Raw genomic sequence first — 27405 nt, 5'->3', positions numbered from 1 at the left:
CCATTTCAGGCAGGGTGTCAGCTGGATTCCAAAGTACTATAGAGAATGTTTAGCTCATTGGAGTGGTGTATGTGTCTGTAGTTCGCCAGCCTCAACCTCTGGAATAGTCAGATTAAGTATATATAAGATTTATCCAAGTTAACTTTGAAACCCGCCACTGCTTCAAATCTAGCCAGCTCGATCTGCAGAGCCGGGAGGGAGAGCTACAGTTCTGTGAGGGATAAGAGCACATCATCTGCAAAGAGCAAGATTTTATGGGTGTCTCCTCCAAAGAGGATCCCTTTAATCGATAAGGCCTCCTGAATACACAACGCCAATGGTTCGATGCTAAGAGCAAACAATAAGGGTGACAAACGGCACCCCTGTCTAGTCCCTCTTATAAGGGGTAAAGGGGCAGATAAGGTCCCATTCAGCTGTACCCTAGAGCGGGATTGTGTGTAGTTAGCCCTGACCATGTTAATACATTTATCTGCGAAGCCGTAGTGTTTAAACGTGTTAAAAAGGAATGACCAATCCACACTGTCAAAAGCCTTCTCGGCATCTAACCCAACGAGCTCAGCCATAATCTTTTGCTTAGTAACTTTCTCAATAAGGTGCACTATTCGCCTAATGTTATCATGTGTCTGGCTAGGATGGGCAAGTAGAGCTTCACATCCAGATTTAAAGAGGGCAATGGGACGGTAGGAGGCGCAGAGGTGTGTATTTTCCCCCGGCTTAGGAATTACCGCAATCACCGCCTCAGACATCGAGGAGGTCACCCCTCCATCTTCAGCCATTTTGTTAAAAAGACAAGTGAGGTGCGCCATTAGATCGGGTGCAAAGGTCTTATAAAAGTGAGCCGTCAGGCCATCCGGGCCCGGAGCCTTGTGAAGCTTGAGGGATGTAATGGTTGTGCCCACCTCCTCTTGTGTTATGGGGGCCGCAAGTTTTTCGTTCCAGACTTGCGAAACCTGGGGGAATCGTAGTGTCTAGAGGTTTCTGTTCTGCATATCTTTATCCTGTGTCTCCCCAGCTGTAAAAATGTTTAAGCCTGCAGTAGGGCTTGAACTAGGTTTAGAGCGGTATTAATGTTTAATCTAGATTCAGTGATAAAGAGGAGGTCAGGACTGGGGTCAGAGATCTAACGATAAATGTTTAAGTCCCAAAAATCTTTTTCATGGATCTGGCATTTAGAAGGATACAGGAAAGTGTGTAGTTGTCTCTGGTAATAAGATGGGTTCTGTAGAAAGAATCTGAGAGGAAGGAGAGGTGGAATTGTGTTCATTTCAATCAAGCTGGCTAAGCAGTAAAAAATACATGGAAATTATGAGGGAGGAAGCAAAGGTACAGGAGGCATGGCACAAGTGAGGCTGATGTTTGACGGGGAGGGTATATCGAAGGAAGAGCTGAAGGCTCAGATGTTGAGAGAGCAATAACAGCTGAGGTGTACAACAGTAGGAGTGTGTAACAGAAATGGAGGGTAAAGTTGGAGGTGAGGCAGAAATGGATTTGATTCGAGGAAATAAGAGTAGTAGTTTTGTGGGTAAGAGGAGATGGAAGGTGGAAATTAGATAAGCGAAGGGAGGATTTATATTGAGAATGGAATATATGACAGACAAATGGAATGAGGATGAGTGGGATGCGGAAGAGGCAAAAGAAGAGTGAAGAAGTTAAAGAGAATGTGATCCTGTAATAGATGGCAGCAGGAGATTGAGATGTTATAGAAGTGAGGCAGGTGGGGAATATAAAAAAAACTGAGGGAAAAGATGGCGCTGAGAAATTCACATGAAGGATAAGATAGATTGTGGGAATAAGTATCAACCAGAGAAGGGGTAGGATTAGAGGTTGGAGAGAAAGCGTGATGATGCGGGTGAAGGTATTGGAAGAGAGATGAGAAGAAAATGATTCTCATTGGCGCACAGTAGGAAATGAAAATGTAAGGATTATTTATGCATTTTCTTTGGCTGAATGGTGAAATGATAAGAGGGTTAGTGTAGAGTTCCACTTCTTGTACTGGAGAGTAGTGATTAGCAAAATATACTGAACTCTGTTGGACTGAAATAGCACAGTTAATTTAGTAACAAGAACTATAGCTCATTTTTCTGCATGGACTATCATTTTTAATGCTGGTGCAAGTGTTAAGTGCTATCTTCATTTACATAGCTTTTGCTACAAGACTTTAGGTCAACCAAGACACTCTTACTATAAAAAAAAAGATGGAAATCAACTTGGACCCATGTAAATGTTTCCATGCCGAAACCTGACACAAAGGTGCTTCCTCCACTCATTGCGGTGCCCAATTTTACAAAATTTCTGCTAAATGTAGTAATTTTAAAAGGGAACGCCCGAGGATCCTAACGGATATAAATTTGGAGCAGCAGATCAGTGGAAACGAAGGGGTGAGCATTGGGAAGAAGTGAAAAGAGTGGGATGGATGAGGGTGGAGTGTAATTTTAAAAGCAAGCTGTGCCCCCTTGAACTAAAGTGAGAGGAGAAAGAGTAAGGTTGCTGGACATATGAGAGAGATAAAGAGTGGTGGGTGCGGAGGAGAGATGCTGTGTTTCGATGCCACGTATTCACAGTCGAAGGAAGATTGGGCCTATTTGAGTGGAAGCCTTCTGAGAATATGCTCTGAGAATTAAGTGAGGGGATTAGATACGTCCCCCAAAGAGTGTCTCATATTAAAAGGAAATTTTAAAAAACAGATTGCACAGCAGCAACAAGCATAGGGTCTAGAGATCCCAAAAGGTTTGGCAACGGCGGAGATTAAGGTGAAAGGTTACTTGAGGCAATTTCCCTCTCTGACCCTGTGAAGGAGAGGTCTACAACACTGAAAAGCGCATAGTATGCCAATATAAATCTGGGCTTTAAATAGCTGGAAAAAGAGGACAATAACTGGGTGTGTACACATTAAGGAAGTAAACCCCTCTAGCTGTAGGTCTAATGAGTGTCCTAACTGTATTCACCCAAAACGAACACACCAAAGGTGTCCCCAATTAAAGACATGCTTCACTCCCAGGGGAACCAACCAAAGGGTCTCTCTTCTATGGGATAATGTCACATCGAGTATGCAGGAGGCCACCAACCTGACAGCCAAGGGAGCTCTAGATGCCCTGGAGACAAGAGGTGACATTCTCCAGCTGCTGGGCAGGGCAAATGTAAAATTGGAACATTAAGATGAGACCTCATCAAGCCATCTCGGGATAGATCACACTTTGCAAAAAAGTGGAACACAGGGTAGGTCAACTGGGGGTTGCACTGGGAGAGGGCGGCTCACGAACAAGACAAGTGGACATTTCAGTAGAAAAATTAGACAGACGCTATAAAACTATCTGGGAAAAGGTGAATGACAGAAAATTGATCCCGACAGAACAAGCTAGGCATCCTGGAGAGAGTGGCAGATCTAGAATTGGAGCAATATACACAGGAACTATATTTGCCATCTGTTGTAGGCGCCCAATGATCATTCCGTTGAGTGGGACAGGTCACATAAATTATTCACAACGCCTACCACATCCAACACAAATAAAAAAAAATATATATATATTTTTTAAAAAGAATATTTAATGAGAAGAGCAAGGAGGACAGATCCCATAGTATTCAGGGGCTCCATGATTTCTTTGTTTCATGGCATGCCTCATATGACACTGATTAAAAGGAAATCCCTGAAAACCATGACAGATGTGACGACCAAACAGATTCTCTATAGGTAGAGCTACCCATTTAATATGCTTTCTAAGCCCAACTACAAGGTTGTTTCGATTTGAAATAAACAAGAAGCGACCAAGATGCTAAACCCGGTCACGGACACTAGCCCCAGATGAACTTTGTAAAGACAGTGACCAGAATAGCATCACCAACAATTAAGAACAACAAAATGTTAGAAAAATAAAAAGACAGCAAGAGGCTTAGAAGCAGTGTGAAGCGGCCTTGCTATTCCCAAGATATCTATGCCAATATCTCATATTTTATGACCCAGGAAATTAACGTGTTCATGGCCAATACTTTTCACATGGGGTTAAAAAGAGGGAGAAAATGGAAAATGTGTCCGTGATTACATGAATAACTGAAAACCTTAGAATACTACACAAAAAAAATCCAAGTGTTGAAAACCTTTTGGGAAATTTATGACTTAGACTTGCTAAGTGACATATTGCATCTGGGGACCCTATCACTTGTGGAAGTGGAGAGGCTGGTCTTTCAAACAAATGTAGAAAATTCCTCTTTATTCAGAGGAGATGTAGTCTCCCCCGAGGACTAACCTTTTACAAAGATTTTCAGTTTTATTGAATTCCAATAGATGGAAGTATGTTCAAATGTTTACTCTTGTTTTAGTTAAGACATGTTATGTTTTTTTTTTTAATAACATGTTCTTGGCCGGATGGTAGGCAGAGAAAGAAAAGGGACATTTATTAGCGACTGACAGACACCTTTTCTAAGTTGATTATAGCCCGAAGAAATTGATGGGAGAGAATGAAATTTCAAACTAAACAAAGGAGGGACTAAGAGCACCACTTCCGTTATAAATGAGCCAGTTGGCAAGTCCCAACCTCACACTTTTGATGCACAGTGTTCAAGGGTTGAATTCTCCTGTGAAATGTAAAGCTCTTTTGCTCTGGTTGTTCATTAATGATACTGATGTATATATTTTGCCTGAAACACATCTATTAAAGGAAGATGTGAAGAGACTTCAATTGTAGCGAAAAATTGTGGGATTTCAATCACTCAATAAAAAGTTAGAGGGCTGGTAATTCTAGTTATGGCTCCTATCCCAGTTCCGTTGGGAACAGTGCACAATGGCAGTGAAGGGACAATGGCAGGAATAACAGCAACCATTTATAATGGGCAGTTTAAAGAGGTTTCAGTTTATGGACCCACAGACACTAAGGAAACTTTTTATGACCATTTAATTCCAACCATACTGCAGTTCGAGATGGATGACCTGGAGGTAGGTGGGGATTCAAATCTTGCATTCAACCTTATTTTGAATAGGTTGGACATTCCTGGCATAATACAGAAATCTCCTCTTGTATGGATTTATGACCCGAACCTTATTGATATGTGGCGCTACCTATGCCCTGGGGACAAAGACTCAATGTATTAATTAAGCGTGCATAGTGCTCACTCGAGAATGGACTATCTTCTCCTTTCCCAGTCTTTGGTTAAGGTGGCTCGGTCAGCTAACATAGGGACCCAAGATAATGTACCAATATTTTTGGTGTTGGATATGACTGTTCGAACAACTTTACCACCTCATGTGCGGAAAATGAATGAATTAGCATTTACAGACACAGTATAGGGAGCAAACTTAAAGGAGTCACTGTTCGAGAGAACTATTTGAGAGAAAATGTGACAAATGGCGTGGTTTTAAATTTTAACCGGATAAAGCAAACTTTTGACTTTGACAAATGGCATGCCTTGATTGACAATTTGTGATGCAGCCAAAGCAGTTTTGAGGGGGGAATCAAGTGAACACACAGCAAACCTTGCTAAATAGGACAGAAATAGAAGGTTAGAGGTGATGGCTGAAATACTAAAACTAGAAGAACAAAAAGTAAAGGGACATGCAAAGCTTAGAATGAGATACGAAAAGATGGGGTAACTTGTGGTGATGTTGATTGAGGAAGCAGCCCATAAAGTATTAGATACAAAACAGCTACATTATGAGAAAGAAGAATGGAAAAAAAGCCTATAAAATTAGTTGACAGAGCCTTGAATGCAACATGGGCTATATGGGATAAGGAGGAAGTAAAGTTCTTTAGTAAACAGATCAAGGTATCAAGTATGTCTTGACAGAATTTTACTCTAAATTAGACAGGGATGAACCATGCGACCAACTTTTCAGGCTGGCTGCTTAGAAGAGATTGCTTTTCCAAACAGAGATCCCAACATGTTTAATACATTGGAAGAGTGAATGGTATATTACGAATGAGTTATCAAACTCAGTTCATAAAGCCTTTCAAGCAATACTTAGCTTGGTTCTGACCAAGGTTTTCAATTACTTTGCAGAAACACACACGGTCACTCCCAGCATGATGAGGTCCACGCTCACTTAAAGTTTGAAGCCTAATAAAATCCGGAGTCTTATGGCTTACATAGACCAACTGCCCTTCTAAATTGTGATGTAAAGCATACATAGATTCTGGCTTAGAGAATTAACATTCTGTACCCCATCTTTATCTCACCCTTTCAAGCATGTTTTTATCAAGGATAGGTAGACCAGAGACTATATTAGATTGGCCCTGACTGTCAGCGATAAAGCCTCAACGGATATGGTACAGTTACTCCTTCTCTCGCTGGATGTGGAGATGGCTTTAGACAGGGTACACTGGTCATATCTGAAGAGGCTCTTGGTCAGACATGATCTAGATCTGAGAAATGGAGTCTTGATCCAAGTTAACTTCCAAAAACCAACTGCTAGGTTATAAGGGGGAGCGAGGTTTTAGGACCCAATGGTTTTGTGAAAGGGTAGGGGCATAGGTGCCCTTTATCACCTTCCATTTTTCCTTTGACCATGGAACCTTTTATTTTATTTTTCACAAAAGTTGAAGGCTGATCAAGATATAAAAAGACTGCAGATCTACTCCAAGATAATTTGGAAGCTCCAGGAGGAAACGGTATTAATTATTTTAAATCTAAGGGGATATGTGTGGACACATATTTGGGGGACAGTAGGAGAGAGACAGTTGACCATGGGTTTGAGTGGTCACCCCGGGGTATACCTTACCATAGGGGTGACTCCTCCCCCGCAACAAATGTGCTACATGACATTAATGTACAGCTAAGGCTTGGGGTGCTTTTCACACACCTCTATAGGTGGGGGAAGTTGGTGATCTTGTGGAAGGGGAGAATTACTTGTGTCACAATTAACTTTATGCCTAGACTCTTCTTCTGACAAGATAAATGCCCTAAAGTGTTCCAGAGTAAAATCCGGAGGTTCATATGGAATAATGGATCTCCAAAAAGCTCTCGGCTACAGCCTGATGAAGGAAAGGGGGCTCTAGATAAAGATAGACAAGTCCTGAGATTCAAGACAGCTCTACCTTTGTTATGGGTGCACATGAGGGGGAAAGACCGTGGTGCCACAGGATGGTTACACAATTCCACTACACCATCTTCATTGGCCTCCCCAACGGACACACAAATAATCTGGGTCCCTGATGTCGTCCACCAAAACGACAGTTTCACTTGGAGAGCAGTCTTGACACAAAAGATTGCTTTTTTTCCTATCCCCTGGACACTAGTCTTGGGGAACCCCAACTTAGAACTGGGTATGTCAGATAAGGAATGCCTGAAATGGGTAGAAGGAGGAGCTGTTCAATTGGGGTTCATTTTTTAGAGTGGCACCTTCAAGAATAGTGCACGGTGTGCTAATGACTTCCTCGTGCTACCCAATGATGTATACCGATTAACATAGTTGTTGCATTGAGCTTGGCAGCCATCAGTGAGTGTTTCTGGGTGAGTAGAGAAACTACAAGTATTGAGGACATATATATATATAGATATAAAAAGTAGGCATAACTAGTGATGTAGTTGCAAGGCTGTGTAAAACTCCTCCCAATCAAAAATGTAATTACACAATCAAGTGGTCGGAGAACCTTGGACAGGGTTTATCCAACAGCACGTTGATTTTGATTTGTCAGAGAACAGCTAAGTGGTCCATATGCACCCAAGAGAAATCTAATGCTTATAAGATCATGGAGTGGTGGTATAGGAAACTGGTATGACTGAGCAATATGTATGTCAGTCCGGATTTGTGGTGGAGGGGTTGCAGGGCGAGAGGGACGTGCATTCCTATGTCATCAATGGAGGTCGTTTTGGACAGAGGTTGTGTCACAGATCAAAGATATTGTATATGCAACTACAGGTTACCACAGAGAGGATATCATCTGGGCATACGGATGTGGAGGGAGTCTTCCATTGTCCTCCCATTTAGGCAAACTTACTACTCATCTTTTCTTAGATGACAGACTGACAGTGGCTCACAAATGGAAAGCTGCTGATCTTCCAACTGTGGCCCTTTCGTGGTCAAACTTATGGAACTTACGTGCTATGAAGAAATTAGGGCTATACTTAAAGACAGGAATGCAAACATTGGAAATATTGGACAGCCTTTCCAGATACATGTAAAAAAAAGATGTTTCAATGTTGGCGATCCTCAGACAGCTTGGCCTAATTTGTATAGGAGGGTTCTCTCCCTTCCAGAACGGCCCTCAGGTGGGGTGGGGGCAGATGGGCAGGCAGGCTAATATAGATGTTCTGAGGTTGAAGCGGTTGTCAGAAATTTTAAACATTAATTGATTTTTTTTTAAATGCTAAAGCTTGTTCTGAAACCGGCTTCTAAATTGAACCTTTAGAACAAATGTCCTGTGATTTTCCACCTGTCCCTCTGCGGTTTACCTAAAACTTGAAATAAAAAGGTTAAAAAAAAAATGGAAATCTACTTTTGCCCTTTCAAGCAATAATAAATCTACAAACAACTGGAAAATAAATGTTCAATATAATTTTGGTGATCTATTGGGATTATATTCTTGAACCATAAACTCTTTGGGCACCCAATGGTTATGAAAGCATCTATGCATAGCGTGTAGTGCTGTAGATTCATATGCTTAACATTATCCTGCCATCTAGTGTTGGACTCGGACTATTACAAGTTGCTTTTCTTCAAAGAAGTCTTCGAGTCAAGAGGTATAGTGACTCCTCCTCCAGTGTGTATTACACATGTTTCCCAGCTCCTTTGTTAAATTGTTTTGTCTCATCGGGTGAGCGTTAGGAAAGGAGCAATATAGTGACAGAATAGAGAAAAATATGTAGAAGTGTGTGCTAAATATAATATTAAATACAGCAACCAAAAGCTTCCGGGGAGGAGGGTGATTGCTTATGAATCTAAGACACTACATGCTACAAATAGATGTTTGTACGGTAAGTAACATAGTCCATTTGTAGCATGTGTGTGCTATAGATGCATATACTTAGCATTGAATAAAAGCAGTGGTCCCCTTTGCGGTGGCTAGCGACTTGTTGAAGTACTCATTTTAAATAGTATTTTAAGTACAGCTTGACCCACTCTTGCTTGTTGTTTTGTAAAGACATCAACACAGTAGAGTTCTGTGAATGTATGTGGGTTATTCCATGTTGCTGCTCTGTCAATATCCTCTATAGTGATATTTCTTAGAAAAGTCATAGTGACTCCCTGTTTACATGTGGAATGAGCACGTGGTGGTACTGTAAACACCATTTTGGCCTTCTGGTAACAGGTTTGAATGCATCTAACTATCCTTCAAACAATTCCTGCCTTGGATGTGGGTGCACCCTGGTAAGGCTTGGGAAAGGCGAACATTAGTTCTTGTGTTTTCCTAAAGGATTTTTTTTATATCAATACAGAACATGATAGCCCTTTTGACATATAATGTATGTAGGGCTTTTTCTGTGCTACTTTGTCTGGGTTAGGAAAGACCACTGGTATTTGTATGGTCTGACTTGTGTGAGAGGCTGAAACCACCTTGAGTAGGAATTTTGGATTAGTTCATAGAAATAATTTTGATGGGAACATTTTAAAGAAAGGTTCCTGTAGAGTAAGTGCCTGCTGTTAGAACCTTCGGAGAGAAGTGACTGCCAGTAGAAAGGCAACTTTCTATATTAGAAATTGGAGTTGACATGAATGTATTGGTGTGAATGGTGGCCCCATAGGCCTTGTAAGGACAATGTTTAGCTTCCATTCTGGGGCAGGTGGAGTGGAAGGTGGGATAACCCTTTTGAGGACTTCCATGAATGCTCTAATTACTGGTATTTTAAATATGGACAGATGTTGCCTGTTCTGCATGTAGGCAGCTAGGGCTGCTAAGTATAATCTGATACATGTGTAAGCAAGCCCCACTTGCTGGAGATGGAAGAGATAACCTATAAGGTCTTGCACTGTGGGTGCTAAAGGCTGGATTTGTTTACTTGTACAGTAATGTACAAAGCGTTTCCATTTTGCAGAATAACATGCTCTAGCTCTAGGTCTATGAGTCTGTTTAAGGATGTCCATACATTCTTGTAGCAATTTGAAATGCCCTAGTTCTGGGATTTCAGGAGCGAAATCGCTAGATTTAGCTGCTTGGGATTGGGATGCATTACTTTCCCATGATTTTGCATTAGTATATTTGGCCAAAGCGGTAGTTTCTTTTGTGGCATTGCAGATAGTTGCAGTAGGGGTTCAAACCATGCTTGCTGTGCCCATGTTGGGGTATTATGATTAGTGTAGAGACATTTGTGTTAGCTTCTGTACCACATATGAAATGAGTGGGAGAGGAGGGAAAGCGCAGGCAAATACTTCTCACAAATTAATCTATAGGGGATTGCCCTTGGGTTGAGGGTGAGAGAAATTAGAGGCGAAGCTTTGGCATTTGGTGTAGAGGTGAGTGGCAAATTCGTCTATGTCCGGTGTCCACCATATTTTGAAGAGTGGAATAGTGGTAGGTTGATCTCCCACTCGTGTACCTGCTGATGTGTTCTGCTGAGCATATCTGGGAAGTTGTTATCCACCACAGGTAGGCATTCTGCTAGGAGGTGGATTTTGTGAGAGATTGCCAACTGCCAGATGCGCTCTGATAGGAGGGATAGCTGTGAGGTGTCTCCCCCCGATGTTTTTGGATATAATGTATTGTAGACCTATTGTCTGTGCATATTAGCACTACCTTCTGGTGTAGGTGACTGCAAAAAACCTTTAGGGCTAGTTGAATTGCTAGAAGTTCTAGATGAATGATATGTAGATGTCTCCGATATACTGTCCATAGACCGTGAACTGTGAGATCCTGCATATGTGCTCCCCATCCCTGAAGGGTTGTGTCTATGGTAATAGTAACCTGTGAAATTGGGGCTTTGAAGTGGCAACCCTAAACAAGTTGTGGCAGCTCCATCACTGCAGGGAGCAATGGGTCTCTGGCCCTACCAACACTAGATCTCGTAGATGCCCCTCTGCCTGAGACCATTGAGATTGCAGTTTCCTAAAGGGGATGCATATGGTACTGGCGCGTGGTACTATGGCAATGCAGGAAGACATCATACCTAAAAGACCCATTACTTATTTTACTGCAAGTTGAGCTTGTGGTTGAAGAAAGAGGCATGTGTGTCTGAACTTTTGAATTTTAACTCTTTCTGGATTGCCGACACATGTTTCGCCCCCCCTTTGGCTATTGAGCCTGGGGCCTTTTCAAGGCTGCGAAAATTAGAGGAACAAACTGTCCCCTTAATTTCTACAGGATGACAAGGCACACACTACTTTTCTCCAACAGCTAAAGGGCTTTTACACCTCAAAGAACTGCTCTATCTGCAAACTGGGCATATCCAAAACCAAAGAACTTGCAATAAATGGTCACACCTACACAAAATTATATATTTTAAACTGTGAAAGCACTAACATTATCTACTTAATAACCTGTAGCACCACATCAGACTTCTAAAAATGAGAATTTAATAGCTTATCTGAAACAGGCACAAAGTCAACCACAAGTGCCACCAGTGGAGCACTTTATGAATCATCACTCATCAGCGTACTTTCTCTTACTGTGATTTATTCAAACTGAAACAAAACCAACAAGGGGGTGATGTAGAACTGAAACTATATCAACAGGAAAGCGCCTTGATCATCTGCTTTGATACAGTCCAGAATGCCCTAAATAAAGACGCAGAATGGCATTACTGGCTGTACGATTCGGGCCTCGAATGTTAACGGAGGTCACATGTTACGTCTATTTTTAGTTCCCAGGGCAGAACTCACTTACACGCTGAGGTTTCATCCCAACCTAGAGCAGACAACCATCTTCCCTGCGGGGACGCGCACATTGTTTGTTCGGCTGGCCAGCCACAAACATAGTATGTCTATACTTGGGCAGCAGTTTAGGTGAACCAAGGCCACTGTACATAAGAATTTAAAGGCAGGTAAGGTTAACCAGCCGCTTCAGAACTCTAATTTCCAAGGTTAGTCGTATGTATTAAGAACTACTTTTAATCCTTGGCTGGGTTTCTTCATATTTTAGAGTAACTTCTCGCATTTGAAAACCTGGCCCCTGTTAGCTGTACCAGCGTTACCAGTAGGGTAAGTGTGAATTCCCCTTTTTTCCCAACTATTTCATGCATGCTTTTAAGTGATCCAGTTTAGTCCTTTCCTTTTTATCGTGCTTTAATGTTTTTTATCAATTGTCATTCTTTTTCATATCCCCATTTAGATGGTATCTGTCCTCGACCAAAAAACACTGACCAGAACATCTGTAGCATATAAATACTATACCAGCATTTCTAAATACCAGGTGAATCTTCTGACTAAAGCCTTAGGATTCTTGGTGACAGGTTCTTTTTATCCCTTCATTTTCAGACATTTAGTCATAATTGGATAGATTTTTTTAACAACATCTTTATTGTTTTCTTGGGCAACTAAAGCTTCTCTATATTAATTTATTTTTTATTTCCTATTTTTTCATCTTGGTTTCATGAGCACTAGTGTGGGCTATAAGATGACACTTTTAGGACTGGACATACAAACTAATATTTAGTCAATTTTTAAATGATTTTAGAAGGACCTTGAAGTATATTTTCCTGTTGTACTTTGAATGAAGGAAATGAAAAGAGCATTTGTATAGCGCGGTAGCTGCCCTCAGGCGTCCTAGCGCTGCAAACAACGTGCAGAGTTAATACAGCTCGGGCTATTCTGGTTTATTAAAAAGAAGGGTTTTTAAGAGTTTGCGGAAAGTGAGAAGATTGGGCTCTGATCTGATTTACAGGACTTTTTTCCTAAATACATTGCTTCCTGATGAAGGCTCTCTAGCCAAAACGCACATAGTGGACCACATAGCCATAATAAATAATAAATGAATGTCCGGACAATTTCAATATTGTTTATTGCAGAACAAAGTCAATATCATATACAAGAAATTTCCTGATATTCTGATATCAGTTTTTCAAGTTTAGGACACTATTGAAAATATAAAAGCATGTTATCACTAGACAAGTATATTGAGATAATTTATTGGGATGTCTCATCATGTAATAAAGAGGAATGAATGAGCATGTATGACTGTATGATTGAGATCTATAGGAGTATTGGTATAGTTGGTATGTTTTAGAAAAAATACAGAATATATTTTGCATATGCATTGAGATGTATATATTTATTAACTGTTTTTTCATACAATAAATGTACAACATTTGATTATATTTTGGGTCTTCTGGGTCATGCATTAGGAGTCCCCTAATTTAGTATTGATTTGTGTCAATGATGACAGTATTCACAGAGAGAATACTGTTTGCCACTCATTGTGAATTTTTTTAATTTGTGTTATTATTTTTATGACAATTGTATAAGACTTGGTTTGATATTAGTTATTGTGCTGTTATAATTTTTGTAATTTGTATGTGTGATATATGTTTTTTTAAACAAAGACTTATTAAATGAAATAGAGTTTTTATCTGAACAAACTTGTTAGTACATTCTTTTCCTTAAGACCTTTCCATATTAGTTGTTCTATTTATGTTATTATTTACACATATTTTTTGTCCCTGTCCCAGGAACTGACAATTCCGATCAGGGGGTCCTTGTTATTCACACTAAAAATGTCAAGTAACTGTGCCCTCTCTATAACAGCCTTTGCCACGAAGCATGCCTTCAAGAACTAACAAAGGCAATTCTGCTTAAAGTACTAATCTACCCCATAAGACAATGGTCACCCACCATCAATAAATCTTCCCCCCCTTCCTCTTCTTCTACCTCTTACCCCCCTGCCCCCCTCTTCTGCCGCTCCTTCTTGATTTCTTCAGTCAGCCAGCTTACACTTTCTCCTGCTTTTCTTTTCCCTCCTTCACCATTACTCGAGATCATGCCCTCGACCCATCTGCTTATCAATCTAACTTTCAACATGTTGTTTGCTAGCACCTACTAACAGGATAAACACCTAGCACCCCCCTTTTATATAACGAATGACCGCTGCATGGATCTGGGTGGCACTACTGTCACATAATGGATATAAAACTTTTGGACACTATTAGACACTTTGAATACAGGAAGTCTTTTCCAAAAACATTTTTTTTATTGAACATAAAACAAGCTTCAGCTCAATATCAATTGAAAATGACATATTAGGAGAGTCATATGATACAGGTTTTGCAATGCTCGATATGCCCCCCGTCATAAGCACCTACTATTAGATAACCTCATTCTCTTGTCGTAAACCATAGCATCATTTCCCCCACGTCAATACACAACCTTCCCGACGGCCTTCATCAAAGGCCACTATACTTGGCCCAGGCACTCCATATCTTTTCACCTTTACGTGGGCAACCCCAACTCTGATATATCACCAGTTCTGCCCCATAGCACCAGTCTAGGTCTTTCTTCCAGGCTGCGAGTGTGTGGGCTGCCCTTGCTCCCCATGTTTGGGCGATATTTCGCTTGGCCACTACTCCAGCCAGGGCCAGCCAAGTCTTGGCCCATTGCGGCCACGTCGTTTCACCAGTCACTCCTAAGTAGAGCCACTTTGGTTCAAGCGGGACACTCTCATCCACCACTTTCATCATCACTCGGGTTATACCTCCCCAGTAGGTTTGAATCCTTGGGCATGACTACAGTATATGAAAGAAAGACCCTTTTTCGCAACAACCCCGTACACATTCGTCAGTCTCACAGGTGCCCATTCGGTCGTAAGCTATTCGAGAAGCATAGGACCCGTGGAGAATACGGAGCTGACTCAGTCGGAACCTTGCTCTTATAGCTATTTCCTGGGGGTCTGTAGCGCCTCAGCCCAATCATCATCCTCTAATAGGCCCACATCGGACTCCCAGGCCTCCCTCAGTCTGGGGTGTTGTTAATCAGTTTCCTATGAGTCAGAGAGATGGCATTATCAATAATGGGATCTAGGAGTGGACAGTCCTCAAGTGGCGAGTATTCTGGTTAAGTGGGCTCCCTTTTGCAGATGACAATGAAGCGCATGGCGCATCGGTCGGTATCGTAGATACTCCTCCCTCCCCATTTGGAACTGTCCCTGCAATGTGTCAAAGTCCAACATTTTCCCATCCTTCCAGACATCCCTCAAATGATCAATCCCTATAAGGCTCCATTTCCAAAATCCCGTTAGTCGTGTCAGCTCTCCCAATTGCCCACCCTCCCAGAGAGGAGTTTGTTATGTAAGTTTGTTTGTCCACTCAGTCATTTTGGTTGCCCTATGCCAGACTTCATAAATTGTTCGGGTATGTACCGGGAGGAGCGAATTACCTCTCCCTTTCCGATAGGATTTCCGTAAAGTAACTGTTGTTGCCAAATGCCAAACGGTCTACCCTGTACGCTGGTTCCTCTAATGGGGAGAAGGCCCACGAATACAGGAAGTCTTACCGTCTGCACATGATCTCCTGGGTGCTCCCTCACTCCAACCCATGGTGATGGTCTTATCGGAACCAGAATCTCTATTATAGACAGCCTCTTGTTCTTCCCTCTCGTTTTTGCAGCCTTGAGAAAGGCCCAGGCTAAATAGCCGTAGGGGGCGAAATACGAGTCGAATGTTTGCATATCAATAAAACAAGATGAGGATGTTCGGTCTCAATTGCGCGGAGTTGTGATGTAATCAATTCAATATATAAGGTAATGACCACCCACCAATTACCAGAGATGTAGACCAATTCTACACCATTATATACAAAAAAAGGGGATAAATCCTGAGCATGTTTCTCAATAATCAAATACAGTTCTTAATGAATGTTGACACTGATAATCTTCTTTATGATTCTTCAAAAACAGTCCTAGCCGCCAACACGTGTTTCGTCTCTATGTGGTGTAAGCCACAGACTTCCTCAGGGCCAATATCTCACAGCGATCCAAAGTGAATGGCAATATTCAAAATTAAAAGAGTATTTATTTATCGCATTTAAAAGTACAATAAGTGTTCAGATCCGCGAGACAGTAGTGAAGAGTATCCAACGTCTCTTGTGTATCAAATATCCATCTGGTAACCGTTATGGAAAAGCAGCGTGCTCCATGTGTATTCCTGTAAGACGGCGTTAGCAGTAATGTGGCACTCTGAAAATATGAGTTCTACGCTAGATGCCGTCCTACAGGAATGCACCTCGCAGGAAGTTTCCTTGTGGTCTGGTGATAAACAAAGATTGCACACTTCATGTTGGTCTTGCTGGGATTTATTCCCTTGTAGACATTGGCATGGAGGCAAATAAGTTTTGAAAGGCCGAGCCAGCGCTAGGAAATGTTCAATAACTCCACCGGTGTTGTTCGGTCTTAAAAACCGTTCGGTTGGAGAGAAAAAAACAGGGAGCTGCCAAGGTCTCGGTGAGGAATTGAGTTTGGTCCTGGAGCTGCGATGCTGGCGTCTGAACCTGATGGCGGAAAAATACAAACTAACAAAGGAGCCGAGGTACATGAGCAATACACACCGGAGGAGGAGTCACTATACCTTGTGACTTGAAGAAAAACAGCTTGTAATTGTCCAAGGCCAACAATAGATGGAAGGATAATGCTAAGCATAATTATCTACGACAAACACATGCAATGAATATTTGTTTTCTGGACTGTTAATTACTTTATCATAAAAGAAACAAAGGCAACCAAAGATAATGCTAAAAGGGAAGATGGGCAATGTTTATATAGATAGAAAGGAAAATGGTTCTCTTGGAAAAATTATTTTTGAGTAGTAATTTGAGATTTAAGGAACCAAAAACTGATCAAACTAGCTAGTAAGTGGTACGAAAAAAATCTTAACATAAATACAATGCTTTTCAGAGAGACATAAGTTATTAGCAGCAATAAAAATATATCACAAAGTTTAAAAAAGACTAATATGTGAAAAAGAATGATTTACAGTATGTCAAAATTGACATGGTGTACCAGGCAATACATGAAAAAACACGTGCATAAGAGCAACACTAGTTGGTCATCTGCTTAGAAATGTTACTAAATAATCAAATGTTTAGATGTTCAGTTATGAATATGCTACTTACCAGTATGCATCTGTTCTTGGCATGTAGGGCTGCTAACAATCATATCTGATGCATAGATCGCCGCCTAGTGTTGGGTCCGGATGATTGCACATTGTTGTCCTGGAAGAGTCTTCGAAGTATCACGAGATAGGTGGCTCCTCCCCTGGACTACAGTGCGCATGGGCATCGACTCCATCCCCAGATTGTTTTTAGCCATTGTGGCAGAGATGGAGTGAAACAGTGTAAAGGGTGTCCATGCTAATGATGAATATAGAGAGAGTATCTGCAGCCGCTACGGGCACCGGGGAGGAGGGCGGGCGATATGAATGTTAGCAGCCCTACATGCCAAGAACAGATGCATACTGGTAAGTAGCATATTAAGTTCGAGGCATGTGGGCTGCTAAATTCATATCTGATGCATAGAATACATAGCAGTCCCTCCATTAACGGCGGTTGCCCGTGCCAGCTGCAGAAGCTTGAAAAAGTGTCTTGAGAACAGCCTGTCCTACAGCTGCTTGCTGTTTTGAATGCACATCCACACAGTAATGTTTGGTGAATGTGTGTGGTGTAGACCATGTGGCTGCTCTACAAATGTCCTCTGAGGGAATGTTCCCCAGGAAAGCCATGGAGGCCCCCAATTTGCGTGTGGAGTGCGCCCTTGGGGGTATTGTTAAAGTGCGTTTAGCCTTTTGATAACAGATTTGAATGCACTTAACAATCCATCTGGCTATTCCTGCTTTGGAAATGGGGTTGCCTTTGTGCTGTGCTGAGAAGGCAACAAAAAGTTGTTGTGTCTTTCTAAAGTGTTGTGTTCTGTCAATGTAGTACATTAGCGCCCTCCTAACGTCTAATGTATGAAGCATTCTTTCTGCTACTGTTTGTGGGTTTTGGAAGAATGCAGGCAGGTCAATAGTTTGGTTGAGATGAAACTGTGACACCACTTTAGGAAGGAATTTGGGGTTAGTGCGGAGCACTACCCTGTTGGAATGTATTTGTATGAAGGGCTCTTGGATTGTGAGCGCTTGCAGCTCACTAACACGTCTGAGCGAAGTAATAGCAATGAGAAAAGCCACCTTCCATGTGAGAAACTGAATCTCGCAGGAGTGCAGCGGCTCAAAAGGTGGGCCCATCAGCCTAGTGAGGACCACATTGAGTTTCCACACTGGAGCTGGCTGTGTTCTTGGAGGAATGACCCGCTTCAGTCCTTCTAGGAAGGCTTTAATGGCAGGCACTCCGAAAACAGAGAGGTGTTGCCTATTCTGTAGATAAGCCGCTATGTCGGATAAATGTATCCGAATGGAAGAGTACGCTAGATTGCATTTGTAAAGATGTAACAAATAGCAGATGATGTTAGGAATGGATGCATCTAGCGGGTTGATCTTGTTGTCTGCACAGTACATGACAAACCGCTTCCATTTAGCTGCATAGCAAGCTCGGGTAGTGGGCTTACGTGCCTCCCGGATGATGTCCATGCATTCCAGAGGCAGGTTGAGGTAGCCAAATTCTAAGACTTCAGGAGCCAGATCACCAGATTGAGCTGTTGCGGATCTGGGTGCTGAATGTCGCCATGGTACTGCGTCAAGAGCCGGGATGTGAGATGCAGCCTTTGATGCGGTACCACGGAAAGTTCTAGAAACGTGGTGTACCATGGTTGGCGTGCCCATGTTGGAGCAACCAGGATCAGAGTCATCGAGTGTTGCTTTAGCTTTCTTGCCACCAGCGGAATGAGAGGCGCTGGGGGAAAAGCGTACGCAAATTTGCCTGACCAGTTCATCCATATCGCATTCCCTTGCGATTCTGGGTGAGGGAACCTGGCGGCAAAGCTTTGGCATTTTGCGTTTTCCCTTGTGGCAAACAGGTCTATCTCTGGATGACCCCATTGCTGGAAGTACGGGTGGAGTACTGATGTGTGTAACTCCCACTCGTGCATTTGATGGCTGTACCTGCTGAGCAGATCCGCCATCTGATTGTCCTTTCCCGGGAGGTGTTCTGCCATGAGGAAGATGTTCCTCTGAATGGCCCACTTCCACATGCTCTGAGCAAGATGAGACAGCTGTGGAGAGTGAGTACCTCCCTGCTTCTGGATGTAGTACATGGCTGTCATGTTGTCCGTCCGGATCAACACGACTTTGTTGCACAGATGTACTTTGAAGGACTTGAGCGCCATGAAGATTGCCATCAATTCTAGGTAGTTGATGTGCAACTTCTGCTGCTGGGTGGACCACAGTCCCTGCACAGTGTAGTGGAGCACATGGGCTCCCCACCCTTGGAGAGATGCGTCCGTTGTTAGGATTATCTGTGGCACTGGCTCTTGGAACGGTCGGCCCTTGCAAAGGTTGTGTGGATTCCACCAATGCAGAGAGTTGTATGCACGACCGGTCACCAACACTAGGTCTGTTAGCTGTCCCTGAGCCTGTGTCCACTGATTTGCCAAGCATTCTTGGAGCGGGCGCATGTGCAGCCTCGCGTGCGGGACTATGAAGATGCAGGAGGCCATCATGCCCATCAACTGCATGAACACTCTCGCTGGGAGGGAGTGTTGTGGTCTGAATTTTTGGCACAGCGACTGAATGCTGTCGATTCTGACTGGGTTTGGCTGAGCCATAGCAGTCAGGGTGTTTATTGTCGCGCCCAGATACTGCCGCACATGGGCTGGTTGAAGGTGCGACTTCGGGTAGTTTAGCGAGAACCCCAGGCTGTGAAGGAGCTGAATAGTGTGGGACATGTCCGCGGCGCACTGTTGTTCCGACTTTGCTTGAACAAGCCAGTCGTCTAGGTACGGGTAGACATGTATGTTCTGTCTCCTGAGGTGCGCCGCCACTGTCGCCAGACACTTTGTAAACACTCTGGGGGCAGTAGTTACCCTGAAGGGCAGGACTTTGAACTGATAGTGCCTGTTTAGAATGGTAAACCTGAGGTATTTTCTGTGGGATGGGTGGAGTGGTATGTGGAAATAAGCATCCTTGAGGTCCAAGGTTGCTAGGAAGTCCCCTTGATTGAGCAGGGGAAGGATTTGTTGCAGTGTCAGCATGTGGAAGTGTTCTGACAGTATGTACATGTTGAGGGGGCGTAGATCCAGAATAGGTCTGAGGGATCCGTCCTTCTTTGGGATGAGGAAGTACAGGGAATAGACTCCTGTTCCTTCCTCCTCCACCGGTACGAGCTCGATTGCGCCTTTTTGCAGCATCACCAGTACTTCCTGCTGCAATAAGTGCAAGTGCTCTGCCGACATAGGACGGTGTCTTGGGGGAATGTTGGGGGGAGTGGATATCAACTCCAAACAGTAACCGTACTGGATAAGTTTTCTCACCCACCTGTCCGTGGTGATGGACGTCCAGACTGGCAGGAACTGCTGGAGTCTCCCCCCGACCAGAGTGGTATGGTCGGGGGGCAGTGACAGAGAGTCACTGTTTGTTGGCGGCAGAGGAGCGGGAGTTGTTGTTTCCTCTGCCTCTGCCCTTGGCACTGTTGCCTCTGTAACCCCCTCTACCCTGCTTGGGGTACGAGGATTGCGCACCACCCCTCGCATATTGTGTTTGTTGGCCCAATTGTCCTCTGGTAACACCACGTGCTCCTGAGCGACGAAAAGTGTTTCCCCTGAATTGTTGAGACTGAAGCGCCCCCATGGACTTAGCAGTCTCGTTGTCCTTTTTAATCTTTTCAAGGGTGGTGTCTACATCTGGACCAAACAGGGTGTCAGGATTGACGGGCTGGTTGAGGATTGTAGTTTGGATGTCAGGCTTAAACCCAGATATACGAAGCCAAGCTTGTCGCCTCAACATGACGCTAGTGTTAATCCCCCTAGCCGCTGTATCTGCCACATCAAGTGCACACTTTATTGCAGCGTTGGAGATAAGCTTTCCCTCTTGTATGAGTGTTTCGGCTGCTTCTTTAAACTCATCAGGTAGGTGTTGAAGGAGCTGTTCTAGGGTGTCGTAATGCGCCCTATCGTATCGTGCCAATAGTGCCTGCGTGTTTGCGATACGCCATACATTGGCAGCCTGCGCTGCCACCCTCTTGCCCGATGCCTCAAGCACTTTCGACTCCTTGTCTGGGGGAGGAGCTTCACCCGTTGTTTGGGAGTTTGCCCTCTTGCGGGCATTTGCGACCATCAACGAGTCCAGGGGCAACTGTCCTCGAATATATGCAGGATCTCCAGGTGCTGGCCTGTATTTTTTCTCGATACGTGGTTTCACCACCCTTGCCCTGGTAGGTTCCTTAAAGATCTCTGGGGCATGTTTAAGGACACCTTTAAGCATAGGAAGTATTTTAACTGTTCTCTCCGAGACGGAGAAAGTGTCAAATAAAAAGTCTTCTTCTACCGGGTCAGCATGCATGTCCACATTATGATTTGCTGCTGCCCGTTCGAGTAAAGCATTAAATGCAGCAGAATCCTCTGTTGGAGATGTACGTGCCCCAAAACCTTGTGGATCATGTACCACCTGATGCCCACTTTGGTCCCCAGCGTCGCCATATGAGTCCTGCTGAACATCAGGGTCATTGTCCACTGGGAAATTGTATTGGTCCTGCTGTTCATCATCATCCCCTCCTGATTGGTTGGGGGAAGGCGATGGACTCCTTCTCGGTGGAGGCAGAATAGGCTCCACAAGTAAAGGAATGTCTTGTGCCTGCCTCTTCTTCTTCAGTGGAATAACATACGATTCCAGTGGCTGGGAAGTGATTTTCCTTTTATAAAGGGTCAATTTCCCTGTGTGGGCATAGATACAATGCGCAGATTGCTCCTCAGAGGCAAGATATGGATCCGAGAGGCCTTTTGGTGTTGATGGATCCGACGTTTTTGGCACCGACGTGGTTGCGAAGGCCTTTGGGGCCACCTTTGGTGGCAGAGTGTAAAGAAGCTTGCTTGAGGACTTCTGAGGTGTGTCCACCGATTTCGGAGCCGATGGCGTGGAAGCCGTGGACGATAATGCCTTTTCCTTTATACGTTTAAGGGAGTCAGTAACCTGCTTCGTAAAGGAGGCAGAGGGTTTCGGAACCGACGGCCGATCTTCGGAGTCGTCGGGGTTGTGTGGTGTCGACGGTATTGGCGTCGACGAATCTTCGGCCGCAATGCTTCGGGGCTCTGTTGAAGGCTTTGGCGCCGATGCTGCAGATCCCGCATCCTTGTGCCGATGCGTTGAGCTAGCGGCCTTTGGTTCGTGGCTTTTAGTAGACTTTGGGACGGCCGTGCGTTTACCGGACGGCGCCGTAGCAGCGCCCGAAGGCGTCTCAAGAGGTTTAGGTGTCCGCGCCGGAGCAACCGAGGTCGACGGCTGGTGGACGGCCTTCTTGGAGGAGGGTTCTTTGTGTACCTTCTGCGGCGCTGTCGACTCAACAGCCTTCTTCGACTTTTGTGTGCCGGAGGGCGACGGAGTCGATGAAGGAGCAGGCTTTGTTATTTTTTGTAGGACGTCGGCCATCTTAGGTTTTGTCGAGTCCGTAGGTTTCGGTTTCGTTTTCGACTGAACGTCGGCCATCTTGTGTCCCGTAGGATCCGAAGGTTTCGGTTTCGAAACGGGCAATTGCGGCTCCGCTTGAGTGTCCGTGGCCGGGCCAGAAGGCGGGGCCGGGGAGAGTGGTGCATGGTCGTGGGTAAGGCCGAGTGGCGATCCCGTGACCTGAGCCTCAATAACGTAGACCTCGGGGCATAGCTCTTCCTCTGAGCTATCTTCCACGGCCCCATAAACTTCTTCGTCGTCCCCTACCTCCTCGAAGTATTCAAGGTCTGGGGCCTGTCCTCCGATGTATTCCTCTGGATCGGCCAGGACCTCCGTCGACGGTGGCGAAATCTGGAGATGATGGCTATCGCCTTCCTCGTCAGGGTCGCCGAAGATGTTGTCGGGTGCCGGGGTCGCTCGCTGGGCCTCAAGGCGCACCGCGCGCCGAAGCTGGAGCGTCTTCTTGGACCTGAACTTGGAGCAGGCCATGCAGTTTTCTTCGTTGTGGTCCGGCGAAAGGCACTTATTACAGACCGGATGCACATCGATGTGTGGATATTTGGATCCACAGACGGGGCAGAACTTGAACGGGCTCCGCTCCATGTTAAGTTCGTCGGGTCTTGCTGCGACGAGAAGGCCTCGAAGTTAGTCGACTCCGGAGATATCCGGCTTAGAGAGCCGGACGACGCTCTAGACCGTACGCAAACAATACCGACGCAGGTAACGAAGGCCTTTTGGCCTTAAGATGAAAGTTTATCGGTTCCGACACGGAGACGTCGAAACCACATCCAAACCCAATGGCGGAAAAAAACAATCTGGGGATGGAGTCGATGCCCATGCGCACTGTAGTCCAGGGGAGGAGCCACCTATCTCGTGATACTTCGAAGACTCTTCCAGGACAACAATGTGCAATCATCCGGACCCAACACTAGGCGGCGATCTATGCATCAGATATGAATTTAGCAGCCCACATGCCTCGAACATATATATAAATGTCGACAGCATGTCATCCCTAGCTCACTTTGAGGGTCCTCATCACAACAGATGAATATGGAAAGATATCAAGAATATGGAAACATTTTAACATAGTCTGTATTTATTGGTTTCTGAAGCTATGATTCTAAAAAGAGGTATTCAAGGAAATACTCAGAAGATGCACATGCAGTGCAATTTAGCTTAGGTTTAAGAGAGTCTAAAAAAGGAGTCTCTATTGGAACGCTGGCAGCCTGGAGTCATGTATTGCAAGATGCTCCATTGTGTTTTGCTCAGGACTGTAAATGAATTGAGGGCTACCAACAAAGTATGATCTGCACACCTAAAGTCCTCCACAGAGCAGCACATCAGAGGTCACAATCTGAATGCGCACTTACATGAAGAAGGAAACAATTATACTTTTTGGAGAACATTTTTTTTACTGTCAGAAATAAGGAACTCTTCTGGGCAGAGATAACCAATTTGCATTGATTAGATTGTCTACATACCTTTTTGCTTTCGATCGTGTTCGTGGTCTAACTTTAGCTTCTTTGGACTACTTGAGCTCTCTGTACTATAAAAGAAACAAGCAAGAAAATTAGATTTTAGAGTTGAAAAAGTACAAAACTAAAATGATATCTTACATGTACTTATTTTCTAAGACCTGAACTGGGAATTATGGATAAGGAGGGCCCGGTTTTGTTGATTGGTAAGGACAAACAGGCAGAGACTATACTAATGACATAGCAACCCCCGTATATTATCTAGCAATAAACTGATCACCATTCAAAGGCCATATGCTGTGAATCTTTAAAAGATAAATTAATGTTTGTTAAAGATGTGCTGTTTCCTCAGCTATTATGTCAAACATACAATTATTCTTTGAAAATGTGTCTGCGGCAAACGGGGCTGCCTACTGAAAACCATCCATCACTAGGAACATTTTCTCTCATGCTATTAACAGTCTTTGGGTGGTACGAAACCTTCAAATACTAGATTTATAAGCTTTGGTCTATCAGATATCTGGTGGCAATACCCTCAATGTAATTCCAAGTGTTTTCCCCCTAAGCATTGGTAAAGGGCATTTAAATGAATCCACCGACAAAATGCATCAATGCTTACTTTTCACACCGTCAGATATTCCTAATATCATCTCCATAATGACTACATCTATATAATTATAAATACCTAAAAAGAATATGGATGCTGGTGTTCTTGTTCCACTGTACAATTTCTTAAGTCACATTTTCCAGGAGGCATTTTCTGACCATGTCCGAGGTAACACTGAATTTCAAGCTAAGAGCAACCTATAAAAAGGCTATACAAAGCAGAAAAAAATGTGCTAAAAGATAATGCTTGGTCACAGTTACTAGATCCAGAGGTTTTAAAAAATAGTTCTCAATTCTGGAAAGTAGTAAATCAACCCCTTTTCGCTCCGGTAGAGAATAGTGCCCTTGAATCCAACGTTGCTGACGAGGCTTGGATTATGCACTTTAGTAACATATACTCTAGTACCACTCCTCAAGAGTCATTATATATGACTAAAGAGAGAGTTGAGGGTTATTATGTTACTTTCGAAGTCACAAAAGTAGAAAGGGCAATAGACGAAACGCAGAAAAATAAGGCACCTGGCCCCGATGGGGTTCCCGCAGATATTTTTAAGCGCGACTCAAAATTATGGTCAAACGAACAAGTTACTTACCTTTGGTAACGCTTTTTCTGGTAGATACAATATCTGTCTGTGGATTCCTCACCTTGTGAATATCCCCTTGCGTCAGCAACATTCGGAAATTCTTTTTGTAGCCTCGCGCCGACGTGGACTCGGATGTCATAGAGACACGACATCGCTCGCGACTCCGCTGACGTCACCGACGCCTACAATAGGCCCACGCCGGCATGATGACATCAATTCCGCCCTTTTTTCCGTGCCATCGAGGCACACGGACGGACCAATGACAGTAGAAAGGCATACAGTATACACAGTATACAATAGAAATGGCAAAACACACAGTGTAAAGCAAATGCAGGAAAGCAAATGAAACATTTCCCTGACAACAAAATATATACACATTACATTACAATAACTCTGGTATAGAAGAGTGGACAACGGGGAGGCGGGTGGGTCAGTGAGGAATCCACAGGCAGATATTGTATCTACCAGAAAAAGCGTTACCGAAGGTAAGTAACTTGTTCTTCTGATAGATACATCTGCCGTGTGGATTCCTCACCTTGTGAATAGAGTCCCACAGCAGTCCCCACTCCCGGAGGAGGGTGTCCACTCTTCTAGACCAGGAAATCCTGGAGGACAGAGCGTGCAAAGTGACCGTCCCTCCTCACTTCGGAATCCAAGCAGTAATGCTTCGCGAAAGTGTGGAGGGAAGACCAAGTTGCCACTCTACAAATATCCTCTACAGAAACACCTCTGGCCAATGCCGAGGTTGAAGACTTAGCTATTGTAGAATGAGCCCTTATACCCTCTGGAGGTTCCTTACCGGCCAAAGAGTAGCAGATCTTAATGCAGAGGACGATCCATCTTGACAAGGTTCTTTTATGGACCGCTCTTCCTTTCTTGCAGCCAGCAAAACCAATGAAGAGCTGGTCTTCCAAACGAAAGTCCTTGGATCTGTCCAAGTAAAAGGACACCGCCCTCTTAGGGTCCAGATGGTGCAGTCTCTCTTCCTCCTTAGAAGGGTGAGGGGGAGGATAGAAGGTAGGTAAGGTAATGGACTGTCCCAGATGGTAGGGAGTTACCACCTTAGGCCGAAAAGCAGCCCTGGTCCTGAGAACCATCCGATCAGCATGAATGGTCAAGAAAGGGGGCTTGAAACTAAGAGCTTGAAGCTCACTTACCCTCCTTGCCGAGGTTATTGCAACGAGGAAGACTGTTTTAAGGGTAAGAAGTCTAATGGGACATTTGTGAAGAGGCTCAAAGGGAGCACCCATCAAAAAAGTCAATACAAGATTTAAGTCCCACTGAGGCACAATAAAAAGAGAAGGAGGGAACTTATTTGTGAGGCCCTTCAAAAATCTTAAAACAACAGGAGACTTAAAAAGAGAAGGCTGGTCAGGCAAACAGAGAAATGCCGACAGCGTTGAAAGGTAACCCTTCACTGTGGCAACCGCAAGTCCCTGCTGCGCCAGAGAAAGGGCAAACTGTAGAACATCAGACAAATGGGCTCTCAAAGGGTCAATAGACTTTTCCCCACACCACGTGACAAATTTCGACCATCTATAAGAATAGATAGACTTAGTGGAGTCACGCCTGGCGGATAAAATGACATCCACAACGTCAGGCGAGAGGGAAAAGGAATTCAGGTTGCCCCGTTCAATCTCCAGGCATGAAGGTGTAATGTCTGGAGGTGGGGGTGTAGAACCTGCCCCTCCATCTGAGAGAGGAGGTCTGCCCTGAGAGGGAGACGGAGACGGAGCGGCGGGTGAGAGGAGAGGTGGAGAAGATCTGTATACCACACCCTTCTTGGCCAATCCGGGGCGACCAAAATGACTTGGGCCCGGTCTTGGCAAATCTTCCTCAGAACCCGAGGAATCAAAGGTATGGGAGGAAACGCGTAAAGGAGTTGATTTCCCCAACTCAACTGAAACGCGTCCCCCAAGGCTCCTTGCATCGGATACTGGAGACTGCAGAACGACAGGCAGTGAGCATTCTCGCGAGTGGCGAACAGGTCCACCCGAGGAGTCCCCCACATCTGAAAGATGTCGTGAACCACCTCCGGGTGAAGTCTCCACTCGTGGTCGGCAGAGAACTGCCGACTGAGACTGTCTGCACGAACGTTCAGAACCCCGGCCAGATGATTTGCCATCAGACAAATCAGATGGTCCTGAACCCAGGACCAGAGACGCAGAGCCTCTCTGCAGAGACACTGCGACCCTACTCCTCCCTGCTTGTTGATGTACCACATCGCGGTCGTGTTGTCCGTCAGGACTTGGATCGACCGACCGCGAAGGGAAGGAAGGAAAGCCTTGAGCGCCAAACGTATCGCCCGCAATTCTAGAAGGTTGGAATTTGGAATTTAAAACATTTGTAAAGCGCAGCGTTCACCGTACG

At 44.3% G+C, this 27405-nt stretch overlaps 1 protein-coding gene across 1 annotated transcript in view; it reads right to left on the bottom strand.

Annotated features, from left to right (window-relative positions):
• The window catches only part of PSME3IP1 (proteasome activator subunit 3 interacting protein 1), a 156179-nt gene that overhangs the window by 20617 nt on the left and 108157 nt on the right, over positions 1-27405 (bottom strand). The window contains exon 6 of the mRNA XM_078670931.1: positions 23852-23916. Coding sequence (XP_078527057.1) covers positions 23852-23916 — 65 coding nt within the window. The remainder of the gene's footprint in view (positions 1-23851; positions 23917-27405) is intronic.

Source organism: Lissotriton helveticus, chromosome 12 (genome assembly GCF_964261635.1).
Source record: "Lissotriton helveticus chromosome 12, aLisHel1.1, whole genome shotgun sequence".
NCBI classification, from domain to species: domain Eukaryota; kingdom Metazoa; phylum Chordata; class Amphibia; order Caudata; family Salamandridae; genus Lissotriton; species Lissotriton helveticus.
The sequence above is the reverse complement of the archived record's forward strand: the minus strand, read 5'-3'. Positions and strand labels throughout refer to the sequence as shown.